Source organism: Amphiprion ocellaris, chromosome 10 (assembly GCF_022539595.1).
Source record: "Amphiprion ocellaris isolate individual 3 ecotype Okinawa chromosome 10, ASM2253959v1, whole genome shotgun sequence".
NCBI lineage: Eukaryota > Metazoa > Chordata > Actinopteri > Pomacentridae > Amphiprion > Amphiprion ocellaris.
In genome coordinates this window covers 7334953-7350057 of record NC_072775.1, presented here as the reverse complement: position 1 = coordinate 7350057, position 15105 = coordinate 7334953, and the positions used below count along the sequence as shown (strand labels likewise).

General features: G+C 41.9%; 1 protein-coding gene across 4 annotated transcripts in view; it reads left to right on the top strand.

Moving 5' to 3' along the window:
• Positions 1–15105, top strand: part of LOC111584813 (uncharacterized) — a 174139-nt gene that overhangs the window by 126760 nt on the left and 32274 nt on the right. For all 4 annotated transcript variants that reach the window (XM_035941008.2, XM_023294092.3, XM_055014329.1 and 1 more), the window contains exon 6: positions 5087–5268. In XM_035941008.2, coding sequence (XP_035796901.2) covers positions 5087–5268 — 182 coding nt within the window. The remainder of the gene's footprint in view (positions 1–5086; positions 5269–15105) is intronic.

Below are 15105 nucleotides of genomic sequence, written 5' to 3'. Positions count from 1 at the left end.
TCAGACAAATAGGATGTGTGAATCAAAGTTATGCGCAAACGATAAGATTGGAAGACCTAACGTGTCAGCTGAAGTTATGAGTACACTAAATAATCCTGTGGAAAGCGGCAACCCAACTGAAGCCCATGGAGCCCATATAAGGCATAAGACCGGAAGTGCAAGCCTCTCTTTGTCAGCACTCCAAACCTAGGTCACGCTGAGATAATGCCAATCTAGCAGAAATACAAAAGAGGAGGTGGTTTAACTTTTGATAAGATCACATCATATATGTCCTGATTGGGTCTTAAGACAATGGGTTGTGGCTTTCCAGAATGGAAGAGGAGCGTTTAGGAAAAGTTTTCGTAGGTATAGAAGACGATGTAATGCTTTGTGTAGTCACTTAAAATACGGCCTCTGTATTGAATAAACATTATTCGCATCAAACTCTGAAAACTGCTTGAAGACTCTTTCTTGAGAACTTTTTGAAGACTCCAACTTTTGAACCAATTGACTTTTGAGTCTGTGTTTGACAAAGCTGCCTGATCATCATTGGCCGTCAGTAGGCAGACTGAGTCACACCATTTTCCTGAAAAACTCACACTTTTAATCATGTCCTAACATAATTGCACAAGGGTTTTCTAATCATCAGTTATCCTTTCAACACGATTAGCTAACGCAATGTGCCATTAGGACGTAGGAGTGATGGTTGCTGGAAATGTTCCTCTGTACCCCATGTAGACATTCCATTAAAAATCAGCCATTTCCAGCTAAAAGAGTCATTTACCACATTAACAATGTCTACACTGTATGTCTGATTTATTTAATGCTATCGTCATTGGAAAAAAAAGGCTTTTCTTCCAAAATAAGGGCCTTTCTAAGTGACCCCAAACTTTTAAATGGTGTTGTATGTGTTGACTCAGCAGAAATCATATCCACTGAGTAAAGTTTGTTTTACAGAAGTGTGGATATTCAAAAGCAACACAGAATGTCTGAGATCATTGCTGTGTTAAATTCCATCATATTTTGAATTTTTACCCTTAATACCACAATTGTGTGCTTGGCTTTACATCAGTAAAGACATTTCCAGTGTAAACTTGTGTTAAAAAAGGCAGAAATTGGGTCATACAAATTCACTAGGATGCAGGAAATGAAGTGTTTGGAGCTCAGAATTTCCTGCTGAACAACCAGACCCCTGCTTATTGTGGACCCCCTCAGTGTTTAAATGAAACCTGTGTCGATGGTGCAACTGAACCCGAAACAGCCGATTGGATCGTGTTTACTTTTAACCTTTCGAATGATCACGGTTAAATGAGAACAAAGTGACCTGCCCTGGTTGTCTTCACCAGATGAGGCTGCAGTATTGATCAAACGCTCATGTTTAACCTCCTGTGGCAGTAAGAATATCTTGACATTCCTATAACAAGCTGAATTTACAGCTGTGTGTTAAAGAGGTAATAGAGCCTGAACATGTAGCTGCCACAGATACACTGGAGCTGCTGTGCACTTCTTTAAAGATATGTACTGTGTCCTGGAAGTATCCAGCATGGGAGAGACTCAAGAAATTCTGAGGTAGTTGAAGAAATCTGAACATGATGACTTTCCAACAGTCGGCTGCTATTCAGTAATAGGACAAGGAAGAGTAAAAGTTACCTGGATGCAACTCCATTTCTTTTGCAGCTGTTGCAGTTGTGCTTTTAATCTGTGAAATCTGATCAAAACCTACTCCACAGTTACCCATTAACTCCTTGTGTCAAGCTTAAATCCAGATTTAGAGAAGAGATAAAACATGTGAAGTTTAAATACAAGAAGAATTTTGAGAGGGTTTTTTGGTATCCATGAGGATTAGCGGTGAATACTGGAGAATCGAGTAGCGAGTCAGATTGTTGTGTTACACATTCTATCCATCACCAGAAGGCATGTGTCTGATGAGTATGTGACTGTGATGCACTTTTGCTTGCCAAACCCAGAACAGATTTCTGTCGGAATTCTGTCTTTCCAAGCTGCGGGATCGATTAAAAGTAAGTGTTCTCCAGCTGTTCGTTTAACCGGCTGTGTTCAGAATTTCGTACTGAAATTCAGAGCAGCATCTGAACTGTCGATCAAAATTTAGTTTTACTTTCCGAACACACAGAAGAGCAGGATTCAGTGATATGGAGGCTGCAGCCGAATTGTCTTACTTTATTTTCACTGTTTCTCTGCCTGAATGTTGGTGTTCGTGGTAGAAGACAGACTTCAACTGTTTTCTTCACTAAACTCCTAAAATCACACAGCAGAAAATACAGTCAAGGTCCTGCATTCATTTCATACTCATGAGTGACAAATGAAACAAGCTTTATCAGAACAAATATACTGACATTTACCTAATATCTGTTTGACGTGGAGCTGTTAATTCTGATATAATCCTGGACAGTGTAATGAAACACATTGCATGATATTTTATTTGTGAGTAAAACATGTGACAGCCCACAGCGCTCTGATCCTCCCATCAACAAAACATTAGTGTCTATATAAACGCTCATTTATATGCAGTACATATGAGAAGATAAAGAAATCTTTATTGTTCTTGATGAGTTTTTTTCTCTCAAGCAAACAAAAACAATCAAAAAGTACTGATAAGAATACAGTTCATAGTACCGGATCAATAAGCAGTATCGGTAAAAGTAGTAGTTCCATTAAAATCTTAATGATACCCATTCCTAATAAGGAGTCAGGGTAGATTGTGGGGCTGCAGTATTTTCAAATTCCTAGCTGTGACCCTGTTCTAATTACCAAAGCATGATCAAAACTTTGAAATTTTTTACTTTGTTAACATTTGTTATATGGTATTTTCTATATGCTAGAAGACATAGGTGAAAATAAAGAGTCATGCTATTTCCAGCTACAGTCTCAAAAACATTCATTCAGCCTTCAGACGTTTCATATGTAACAAACCATAAAAATAAAGTCTTTCAACTTTCAGGGTGGAGCTTTCTGATTCATTCTTCACATTCTGTTTCTGGTTTAAACATGTATACCTGAATGACTCCAAGAGTCACAGGTGAGCTGGTGTGCTTGAGCTGCAGTAAAAGTGAAGCAGTAGGTTAAAAAGGTGGTAGGAACGTTACAGATCTAAAGGAAGCAACAGTGTTGAGCTACATTTGAGTTATTGGGAGGCAGGAAGGGATTATTTACATGAAAAAAGTGATGCTTTAAAGTTATTTCTTTTGGATTTAGTCAAGGACCGAAGAGAGGCTTTGAAAAAAGAGGTTTTAAGTTCAGGAAAAAAATGGAAAAAATACGTTTTTTTAACAGTTCAATGAGTTCTGGAAGGCACTGGCAAAATGCTATTTTTTCAGTCTAGATGTCACATCTGAAAATGCCCCCTGACAACCTGTTTTGGCCTTCTAACTTGGAACTGTGTTTTTAACCCTTTGATGCAAAACTTGGGTCAAGAGATACCCATTTTCCATTGAATATGGGTCACTTTTGACCCATGTTGTGCATCAAAGGGTTAATATCACAGTTAGTAACAAGAAAAGCACTCAGAGAACACAGTACTCCACCAAGGCTGCTCAGTCATTGTAGGATTTCCGACGGATAAGTCCTGATAAGTCTGCGCTGGTCGTTTGTAGTAGGATTGCAATCAAGTGATCGTCAGCAGGCACGTGACGTCTTTTGTTGTCATAGTTACAGTGACGCCATGCTGTTATCTCGCAATGATACAGAAATCTTTAACAAATCTGCAGATCCAGACTATAAGCCATATTGCAGCCAAAATGTAGTTAGTTGGTCCTTGTGTCATTTCTGACCTTCCCTGAAAATTTCATCCAAATCTGTTAATCCATTTTTGAGTAATGTTGCTAACAGACAGATAAACAGACGGACAAATGTATGCCGATCATTACATAACTCCGCTGCATTCCTTGGCGCAGTAATTAGGGGAAGCCTCCATTGCAGATTTGACATCAACAGGCTTGTGAAGACAACAATCAAACACTCCAAGTGATACTTTTGGTTGTCGAGGCCGCTTTGATGCCTGAACTTTAATCCCCGCTCACAAAGCGAACTAACCTCCCACTTTGTTTCGCTGTGATGTTGTCAGATTTACAGAACTCATCCTGGTGCGTGTTTTCGCACAGAAAACTGTCTCGTTGAAACGCTGGCTATCTTTTACTCTGTCAGCCCGGCGTGTTTGTGTGATGTTGTTCTCTCTCACGTTTACAGGTCTATCTGATTCCCTTAGCTTTAGCTGAGCAGATAACAGCTCTGTCTGAATGAGCCTGTCTGTTCTGTGTGTGCGAGCCAAATAGTGATATCTTACCTTTTTCCCCTTGCTCAATTTCTATCTTTCCTGCCACACTTACCCTTGTCAGTGCAGCCGGTGGCCGCTTTCTGTATGGCAGGTGGATATTTGAATTTATATCTGCACGTGTTCTTTTCATGCAGTAAATGTGAGTTGTCTGTCTGCCTTTATCACATCAGATGAATCAGAAATGTGTCGTGTGTTGCTATAATGTAAACTGCAAAGCCAGCAAAAGGACTCGTAATATACTGCTTTAATGGGCCCAGCAGTAAAAGAAAACCAACATGTTTAAACGTAGAGGTAGTGCACATGAAAGGATCCTGTTATCATGATTAATGCTTGTTAGCAGGAGGAAGGAACGGACAACTCGGAGACTAAAAAGCGACTGTTTGTGAGGAGCAGTCAGCTCAGTTCATCAAGTTCAAATGTTGTAGAGGAAGACAAAGCGGCGTCTCCTAACTGTAATCACTTCTCTTTCTTTATCGCCTCTGTTCCTTCTGGTTTTTAATCCCGGCCCCTTTTGATTTAGTTATTTTTGCGGCAGGTTTTCTGGCCATATTTTACCTGGCTTTTTAATAACATCTCCGTGCTCAAACGCACAGTCTGCCTTTTCTCTCTCCTTTATCTCTCTCCTTCATCCTCTCAGTTCTGTTAAATTGAATGCTGCCTCGTCTGAATGAAATGTTGTAAATATTGGCTCAGCACAGGTGGGGGAACAGCAATTTGAAAACAGTTCAAAAGACAAAATTAAATGTTTCAGTGGCAAATGAAGCGTATCACAGTTAATGAAATGCCAGAGTTTCTCTAACAAGTGTTCTCTCCCAGGTATGTGGTCCTTCTCCGTCTCCGAGTTGGCCATCCCAGGCGCCGAAATCGGGCGAATCTCCGCGACTGACGCCGACTTGGGCGAGAACGCCAAGCTGGACTACACCATCCTGGAGGGGGAGACGGGGGACACGTTCAACATCACCGGAGTGAACCAAGAGGCCGTCATCACGCTCAACAAGGTGAGAGGAGGATGATGGAGATGGAGGGGCGGACAGATGGATGGAGGGATTGGAATAGAGTGTGTGCAAGAGGAGGGAAGGGTCGGCTGAATGTTGTGAGGGATGGTGGCAGAAGAGGAGGAGAAGCTGGAGGAGGGAGGGGATGAGAAGTGAGTCAGTCCGCAAAGGTTAGAGGAAGAAGGGCAGGAAAGGAGATGCGGAACAGATGATGAGGGGGAGGAGAGGCGATGACACGGGTAACGTGGGCAGGCCTTTGGAGAAGAGGTTTGTTTTGTCTGTGATTCAAAGCTAACAGCAGTTTGTCTATAAACCCATTAACCTGGAATTACCTGGAAAAGACACAAAGCTACTGTATAAGCCTCTAAGATTTTACACGCTTCATCAGTGAGCAGCCTTTTGAGCTAAGGCTTTTAGAACGGCTTATCTGCATTCATCTTACCTTTTCTCCTCGTTTGACTCCCCACCAGACGAGAGCATTTGATGGGTTTCTGACAAACTGATTTCCTGCTTGACTCGCTCCCTGCAAACCATCCTCCTTTTTTTTTTTACCCCCCTTAATCGATATTTCCATCTGTTTGCAGCAAAACACGGCGAAACATCCAAACTCAATCAAAGCAGCCAGATGCAAATGTTGTCAGCAACCCGAGTTGAGTGCAATTTGTAGCGAGGAGTGTTTTGACCACCGCTGAAGTGAAGGTTTTTACATGTACAGGAGGATCAATGAGGCGCTGCTTTTCCATTCGGGAGTTCAGCTGGCTAATAGATCCCTTTAGTGTAATACTAGATTATTTCAATTTCAAACAGCACATTCCCTAAGCTGCCCTGCCATTCCCAATAATCACATTCTTATGAAGATGTGTGTGCGTGGAGGGGGTGATGAGTGCTGACACCCACTCATTACCAGTATGCCTTGTTAAACTACATACATGTCGGGGTGTAGGAGGGTCGGGGGGGGGCCTGTGCTCACATGTAACGCACATTTAATGGGGGAGGAGGGCCCTGTGTGGGAGGCCAGTCGGAGATATGACGCTTTCCTTTCAAACGAGCTCTTCAGAGGCGCCTCTGACACTTCAATAATGTCTCGTTTAATGTTTTCCGGCGTTTCCCCGAGCCGCGGGTTGTCACTCAGAGAGGGTGTGTGTGAGCACGCTTTGTGTCATATCCACCGAGCGTGTGCAGGCGTGAGTGCGTGCTCATGATGTGGAGTATATTACGATAAATCCCTCTATTGTTGTCCAAAAACCATTAAAATCACATCAGCGAGCCACACCAACGCGCCAAGTGCCCTCATGAATGCACATCGTGGTTCATTTCCACACCAGGCCACACACTCTGTCCTGCTGCAAGAAATGCCAAGGATGTGTTCCAGCTAGAACAAATCTGCTGCTGATAGATGACTGAAAAAAACCACGGTGCTCAGCTGTTTCAGGAAATTAGTCAGCCTGTTTACATGAAGAAAGTGTACTTCTAGGACTTGTTTTTAAAGATTTTTATGTCTTCAGTGGGGACTAATCGCCTTGAGGCTGAACACCGCAGACAGGCTGCAGAACAGGGAGAATATTGAGACACGGATCAACACGTTGTTGCTTTTTCGTGTAATTTGCTGAGAATTAGAAAAATATGGAATTTCTCCAGCAATATTATTAAAACATTAAAATGTCCTAATGTAGGTAACTGAGATGAAAGAGCTTCCTTTAAAATTTTATTAGGGGCTGCAGTTGATCATTATTTTCATAATCATTATTTTTTTTAAGGATTTAGTAATAGTTTTGCTCATAAAATGTACAAAAATAGTGAAAAAAATGTCTGTCACAACAACTATTTGAATCCAGAGGATGTTATTGTTAAAAAAAACCATCCAAATTGCACCATTTTCCGAGGAATAAACTGTTAGAACAAGAATAATTGCCAGATTTTCAACTTTTCCTCATGTGTAGCATGCAGTTACATCAGGTAAAAAACTGAATATAACCTGAAAAATCATGATGTTTAATGACACTCAATTTATTCTTTATGTCTTATTTTAAAATGTGCCAAAATTAAACCATTTGCACCATATCCTGTACAAAAGATTCTATGCTCCCCAGCTTGACCAAAAAGCCATGAATTAGTCAGCAACAGTCACATGACCAAAATTCAAGAACGTTTCGGCTGAACTGCAGGCAGTGTTTCCCATTCCTCACAAAAGAGGAGACAAGTATGAAAATAAAACAAAGGCAGCATGGTTCACAAATGGTAAACAGAAGCAAGTTGTTAGCAAGCTCGGTGAAATATCTTTCTCGAGTTCATGTACATAGTAACGTAAAAACAGTTCCAGTTTGTAGAGCTTGTAAAAGTGTCAGCAGTGGAACAGCTAAAGCATGTAGACAAAGGTTGTACAAGTAGATTCCAGGTTTAGTCAGTTTTTGTAAACTAAAAAATAAAGAAAATCTACCTATTATTCCCCTTTCTTTTGTGATTCATGGCTTTTAAACTGTGCTATACCGCACAAAGACATTTTTGAGTTCTCTTTGCTCCAAGCCATGTTTGTGCTGTTCCCATAGAGGTGCAAGACTTTATATTACTGTGAAAAAGGAGCCCACAGTGAGTAAAATAGTGACAGGAGCAAAGACATCCAGAAGCTTCTTGCGGTTCAGAAGGTTCATGTGGCCAACACAAAGATGTTCAGTTTCAAAAGGTATGAATAAATAAAATGTATGGTAAATCTACAAATTAATAGACCATCAACATTGTTTGTCATTCAGCTAATTTATTCTGCACTAAATGGAGTTTGTCATCCTGTAAGAATGCAAGGTTGTACAGCTATGGTAGACGTTATATCGAAGCATTGAAATCTGGCAGTTTTTAGTATTTCAGATATGTCGAAGTAAAAAACAAACACTCATGAATCTTCGGAAAAGGTTGCCATTTTGGAGGAATCTTGTTTTCAGGTAATAGAGACAAACGGCAGAAATGAGGTAAAACCTGCCCAAACTCTTGCTGTTTTGTAGCATTCTGTGTGTTTGACTGGTGACTACCTGAGTGTTTTGGTATGTTTGTGTGGTCATGTGTTCCGTGCACCAGTTTGTGTGCATGCAGGGATGGTGTGTGTGTGTGTGTGTGTGTGAATTTATCACCGTGTCACTTCTCTGCCTTGGGTTTGTAGGATTCGTTAAAAACAATCCGCACCTGGAGGTGGTGTGTAGAGCAGGATTTCCAAGCCAGGAATGAGCTCCTTTGAAGAGAAGCAGAGGGGTAGGGAGAGGACTGGATACGGTAAGAGATGCAAGAAGAAAGAAATCGAAGGCAAGGACCCAGGAATGAAGGGAAGAAGTGTGGATGGAGAAGGAGAGAATAGATGGGAGAGCTGAGGGAGGAGTGTTAAAATGAGGTCCTGGGAAGCAGTGACAGCAGAGAGTGCAGCATAACAAGGGAGCAAGAGGAAGAAGCAACCAGAGAGAGATGTGCAAAGAGAAGGGAGATGCAGAGACAGCAAGAGCTGTGAAAACACTGACAGCCTTACAGAGAAATTAGCACAGGAAGAGAGTGAAGGCACAGGCAGGTAGAAATACACATCCAGAAAGGCAAGGAAATAGCTAAATAAAAAAAAGAGAAATAGTAAAATGAATTTTAAAAACTTACAGATTGGGAGGGAGGCAGCTTGGCAACAGGAAGACGGAGTGGAGAAGAGAAAGCGGAGAAGGGGAGGGGAATCAAAAGGAGAATCGATCAATTCAACAAGTGCTGGGTGACTGGCGGCCGACAGGCAAACAGGGCAGGAAAATTACATGTAAACAAATACAGTAAACACCTCCCACCCGCAATATTCCTCCCACCGGACTCAGCCACACCAAGCAAAGAATGGAAAACAAAACGCACAATTACTATTTCAACATGGCCTCCTTCATGCTGTTTTGTGCTGCTTTAATCCCTCCGCAGAGGCGCCGAGAGCGGCAGAGAAATAGATTAGAGCGAGATTGCTGTTACGTGCAAAGAATTAAATAAAACTGTAGAATCACAGGTTACACTACATGTGGAAGTATTTTGATAGACGGACACGGATCGAATACGCTGCAAGGCACTGTTTCCCAAGGATTTACATCCACTGCAGCCCTAGTAGGTGTTGGGATTTTGGGTAAAGGTGGGTGTGATGCAGAGAAGAATCTGACTTGAATAGGTTAAAAAGGGATTTAGCCTTTCAGGGAATCCACGCACAACTAATGAAAAACATGTTAGATAGGCTACAACTAATAGAATTAAAACAAACAAAGCGTAAAATTAGCGCTAAGCTCCCCCTCAGTTTCCACTTCGTTAAACAAACAAAAAAAAAAAACAAAAAAAAAATCTAATGAAAAAGCATGCCTGCTTTCTGTGTGTGTGCATATGTTCAGCTTTGCGTTAATAAATGCCCCGACGTCCATTCTTTTGGAGGCAGACAGCTTCGGCCCTGTGAAGAATTCTTAACAGGGGAACCAGATGATCTGTGTGCCTCCGGAGAAGGAAGGATTTCCAAGCGGAACAATTTGTGTTGCCACAGAGTCGGCCTTGACCTTGCTGGTCATCTTGCTGCTGTGGGCTGAATCTCTTTAACCGCTGATCTACGACTTGCATTCCCTCAAACACACACACAAAGACAGAGACCCACACCTACACAAGCACCAATAAACCACACACAGATATATATATATATATATATATATATATATATATATATATATATATATATATATATATATATATATATATATACATATATATATATATATATATATATATATATATATATATATATATATATATATATATATATATATATATATACTGAGGCACGCATCAATAAAACACACTTGACCTCGCAGCTCCCTGTGTTTAAACTGCTGGGGAATGAGGAGGGGAAGAAAGAGCTACGAGGAGGCACCAATTTCTCATCTGGGGATGAAGGAGAGGGACGCTTACCTCAGAATGATGTGTCAGATGGGAGGTGGGTGGGAGCTGCAGGAGGGTTAACAGCAGATTAGGAAGAAACAGGGAGAGCGAGCGAGGATTTGGAAGATGGTTAAAAATAAGGCTAAGAGAGAATGTGTGATTAGAAAATGGAGGAGAAGAAGGGGATTGCAGACAGAGGGAATCAGACTTGCGAGACGAGGAAGAGGAGGAGGAGGAGGAGAACGTGGTATCACCACGGCAGGGCGATGGGTGAGGCAGGGACGCGGCAGAGAAGCTGGGTCATTAACAGCCTGCAAGTCTGAGTGCCGATTGAAGCCGCCTGCTGCTTATCACTGCTTATTTACTGTCAGGCCCACAGAGACCCCCAGCAATAAAAAGATTTCTCTCTCCTTCCCTTATTCTCCCCTTTCCTCTATCTCCACCCCTCCCATTACCCCCTCTCTACCCCATCATCAGCCGCTGTCTCTCTGCATTTTCTCCCTCCCTCCCTCCCTCCCTCCCTCTCTCTGATCTCCACACGTGTCCAAATAAGCAGTGCATGGGGAGACAGGGGGGAGACACGCACATATATTCCCTCCTCACCCCGTATCTTCCTTCACCTCGTCGTCCTCGCTCTGTTTTGTGTCTGGAGGCCATGTCAGACTGTGTGGTTTTTTTTTGTCCGTGGCTCTGACTCAGCCCCGGCTCTGCCCTCATTCGCATTCAAACACAAAACGACACACAGTTACATACTAATACACACATCAACAATCCATTCGTTCCTTTCCTCTCCCTTTTGTAGTTCGTCTTCTGTTTTTATTCCGCCAGCCTTCATTTCCAGTCCTCTCCACTCCCCAAGTGGTCAGCTCTGCTCCACTCCACTTATTTACTTATTACACATTGCCGTTAATAAATGTACATATTGCTGCTAATAGACTTTTGATACAGCATATGAACAAGGCCACAGTGTAATTGAAGAATTAGCATAAAACACTCTGGAGCAGCTCCTTGACATTGTTCTGCAGCAGTGCCCCCTAATGGCCACATGGTGACATTCAGATGGTTGGTGGCTGCAGGTTAAGGTTTTCCTTGAAATCGAATCTAGATCTCAGCAACTTCCACAACCTGGAGCAATTGCAGGAAAAGAAAAAAGACAAAGATGACAGTGAGCTCATGGAGGTGACAGGTGATGATGCACCGAAGGCTTCGGTGTGTTCCCAGCTGCATGTGTAACCACTAATGCAACAAAAAATAAAAATTCAAACTCAGATAATGCTACAATTTCCCACACCTCATTACACATGTATACTGTATTTAATAGCACGCATATAACAAAGTGGAATCACTAGACGCAACACTAGGCCTGTCACAACACCATTAATACGAATCTTGCTGTATCCTTATTCAGGAGGTTCCCTTTTGAGGTACGTTTTCAGGGTACTGTGAGCTGTGTAAGCCTGCTATTTGTGCGCCTTTCATTCTTCGTACCTGGGGGACAAGCTAGCTCACGCATGTGTCAGTTTGCCGTTATTATTTCCATATGCTCTCACTTAAAACGGCTGGCTAATCCTCGGTCACACGCCAGCAGCGCGCCCAGGATTATCTGTGTTTGTTTTCTCACGCGGAGTAGAGATTGTGTTAATCTCCTCAGAGGGAGAAAAAGAGAGAGATGGGAAGAAAGAGAAAGAGACGGAGAGGGTGAGAAAAAGAGAGAGACACAGAAAGACCAGTGTCTTGCTCATAAGTTTAAAAAAAGGAAGACACGGGACCTTTGAGAGCGAAATAAGACAGAAGACAAGAGAAGAGTGACAGAGAGAAGGGAAGGCGGCAGAGGAAGAACAAAGTCAAAAGGGAGATTTAGAAGCGTCTTTGTTCTCTCAACTCTCTAGTTGTGCTTGTTGGCAGAAATGTCCAAAGCTGCATTTGTCATCAGACAAATGTGATGTATGATCTTGATTTAGAATGCAGAAAAATCAAAAAAGAACTAAAGCCGCCAAGGACGGCGGGGTGCTGAACACACACGAGCGTGCACGGTCCACATAGACACACTGTGCTGCGTACTGCAAGTGTGTATGTGTTCACCTGCAGATTTACTCAATCTTCTTATTTTCAGTCAATTACGGTGGAGGCAGGGAGAATCTCCGCCTCTGTAATTTGAAGCCTCACCCTTCAGTGATGTACATTCACTGTAATATGTGCACACACACACACACGTACACATTAACACAACACGTTTTCTCAGCCGAGCATGTATGCCTGTGGGTCAGCCTCTATGAGCAGAGATATATTATGTATTGCCAGCCTAGCGTGCAGGTTAGCTAATTAATTTCTGCTAACTGCGAAGCAAATTTAAAAGGGAAATTGTATAGAAATTTGAATTTCAAAAAGGACGGCTGGAGCACAGCAACACAGGACAGAGGAAGGTTACACTTGTAGAGTGTGTGGGTGTATAGGAGTATTAACTAGAGAAAGTGTGTGTGTGTGTGTGTGTGTGTGCAAGTACAAGTGCTCCATAATGATTATTTTCCCTGTCAATGTGTTGATTATTTTTTGAGAAGCGGATGAATACATGCAAAAGGTCAGAAAATTGAGTCCAAGATTAAGATTAGGTTTAAATGGCTTGTTTTTACCAAGCAGCATTTTAAAAGGGAAAATGGAAAAATATTCAATTTACACAAGACGAAGATCAAGCCAGTGATTTAGGGGATTTTTTTTGCTCGATAAATTACTTAAGTGTTCAGGTTATTAAAGCTGTTAATAATTCATATTCTGCTGAATGACCAAACAAATCATTTTAATTTAAGCACTTCCATGTGCACGTCTCTTCAGATTTTGTTAATGCGGTGGGAAATTTGTAAAACAGAAAGGGGAAGATGTCACGAGAGGAGAATGTAAAAAGTAACAACACCACATTCATTTTTTTGAGGTCACTTTATTTCATTACCTGTTGAACCTGCTCTAATTTTACACTGTTCATTGCAGCAGAAGTTATTTTCTATTTTCCAGAGCAAATCAAATACTTCCATTCCCTACACCCCAGCAGAAACTATAAATTATGAGGGAAATGAGAGTTTTTGGCAGCTTATATTATATGTTTAGATTCTTATCCATCACATTCAATACCATGTAAGAAGGCATCCGATTGTTCCTAAATTAATCTGGCAGCAGGACGACCCCAAATACATAGCCAGAGTCATAGAAAAGTATATTCAGCAACAAGAACAGATGGTGTTGTCCTGCAGAGCCCTAATGTCAACGCTATGGAGTCTGTCTGGGACTCCATGAAGAGGCAGGAGACACTGAGGGTACTTTTCATTATGCAAACTTTTGCCTCTTCGCATCCCCTCTCCTCCCTTGACCTGGAAATCCTTCCCCATCTGCCATCATGGAGGAGCTCCCAATTACTTTAACGCACCTCGAGGAGAGAAGAGGTTTCGGGAAGAGCTTTGAATGAGGAAACACAAGAGCATCTTACACGGAAGTCTATTATCAAGTGGCATGATTTAGAAATGCTCCTCCTTTGTGGCTCTTGTGGCATTTGGTTTCATTTGACAGTTTATACAGTTGTGCAATACATCATACGTGACCGGTCAGTGTTAATAATCCCATGCATGGTTTGACACCTGGGAACATTACAGAAGTTGTCTGTCTAAACTTTGCCTCTTAGATCCTCAGAACAGCTGCTCTTAACTCTTTCACCACTGAGGCCCAAGGTGAAAGGAAATTTGCAGTAGGATGTCCAAATATTGGGAATAGTCTACTTTTTTCTATCAGATGTTTCGCCTCCATTGACGCTTTTAAGAAAAATCTCAAGATATACATGTTATAATTGGCTTTTGGTTGGGTTGTTTGGTTGTAATATTTTAGAGTTTTATGTTGTTAATTTAGAATTTTACACTTGACAGTAGTGTGCATATGTGAAATACGTAGACGTCAATCTACTGTGAGCCTCATAGAAGTCTCTATCACTGTGCTCCTTTACTAGCTACCTCCACAATGCTCTCCACAATGCATGTAGACGTGCCCACCTCCTCTGGTCGCTAAAGTGTATGTATGTGAGAGTGCATGCAGCCCAAAATTTGTCCATGCTGACAGTCTGAAAATTCACTACAAAGGCCTGAGTGTGCATTCTCAGCAGTAATGAGCATGCACAGCAGATTAGCATCGATGTATTTCATGTATTCCTTCAAGTGGACTCCAAACAGACTGCAAAATAACTCAATATTAACACGAACACATCTGTAGTGTCCCCAGTCCATGTGCACATCCTCAAAGGAGCGTGATCAAGGCTTCAAACTGACACTGTGGATCGAAGGATTACTCACTGGGCAGCTTCAGCTCCTCTGCCATCTCATCTCTCTCTTGTATCCTCACTGGGCTGAGCTAAGATGCAAGAAAGAGGCCTAAATGAGGGAAGCAAGGAGATATATTGAAATCACCCTGAGACAGCCAGAATCCACAGAAAACATGTGGCTCAAAATGTCTACTTGCCGAGGAAGAAACTGCTCTGCTCTACTCTGTCATGGTACTCCTTTACTAGTTCAACTTCCATAATATTTTCTGCTTGCCAACACAGCTTTAAACTGAACCACAGGGTTTCTTATTGGGCAGTTTCAACTTCTCCACCATCAGATCTGTCTCGTATCCTCAGTGGGAAAGCCTTTCCACAGTACTGTATATGTGCAGCAATTAGTAAAAGGACCACGAAGACTCACATTGTACAAGATGAGCAGCTGTGGAAATACAGTGTTGTAATGTTTCCAGCACACTCACACCTTCCCCACCATCCGTTCGTATCCCCTATTCTCTCACTCTCCTCCACAGCTGCTACAGCCTTGTTAAATTAATGTTAACCTAGCAGTTCAAACAGCCCTAAATCACAGTCTGAGCCTTCAGAGAAAGTCGAGATCCGGCTGTAAATGAAGTCACTGT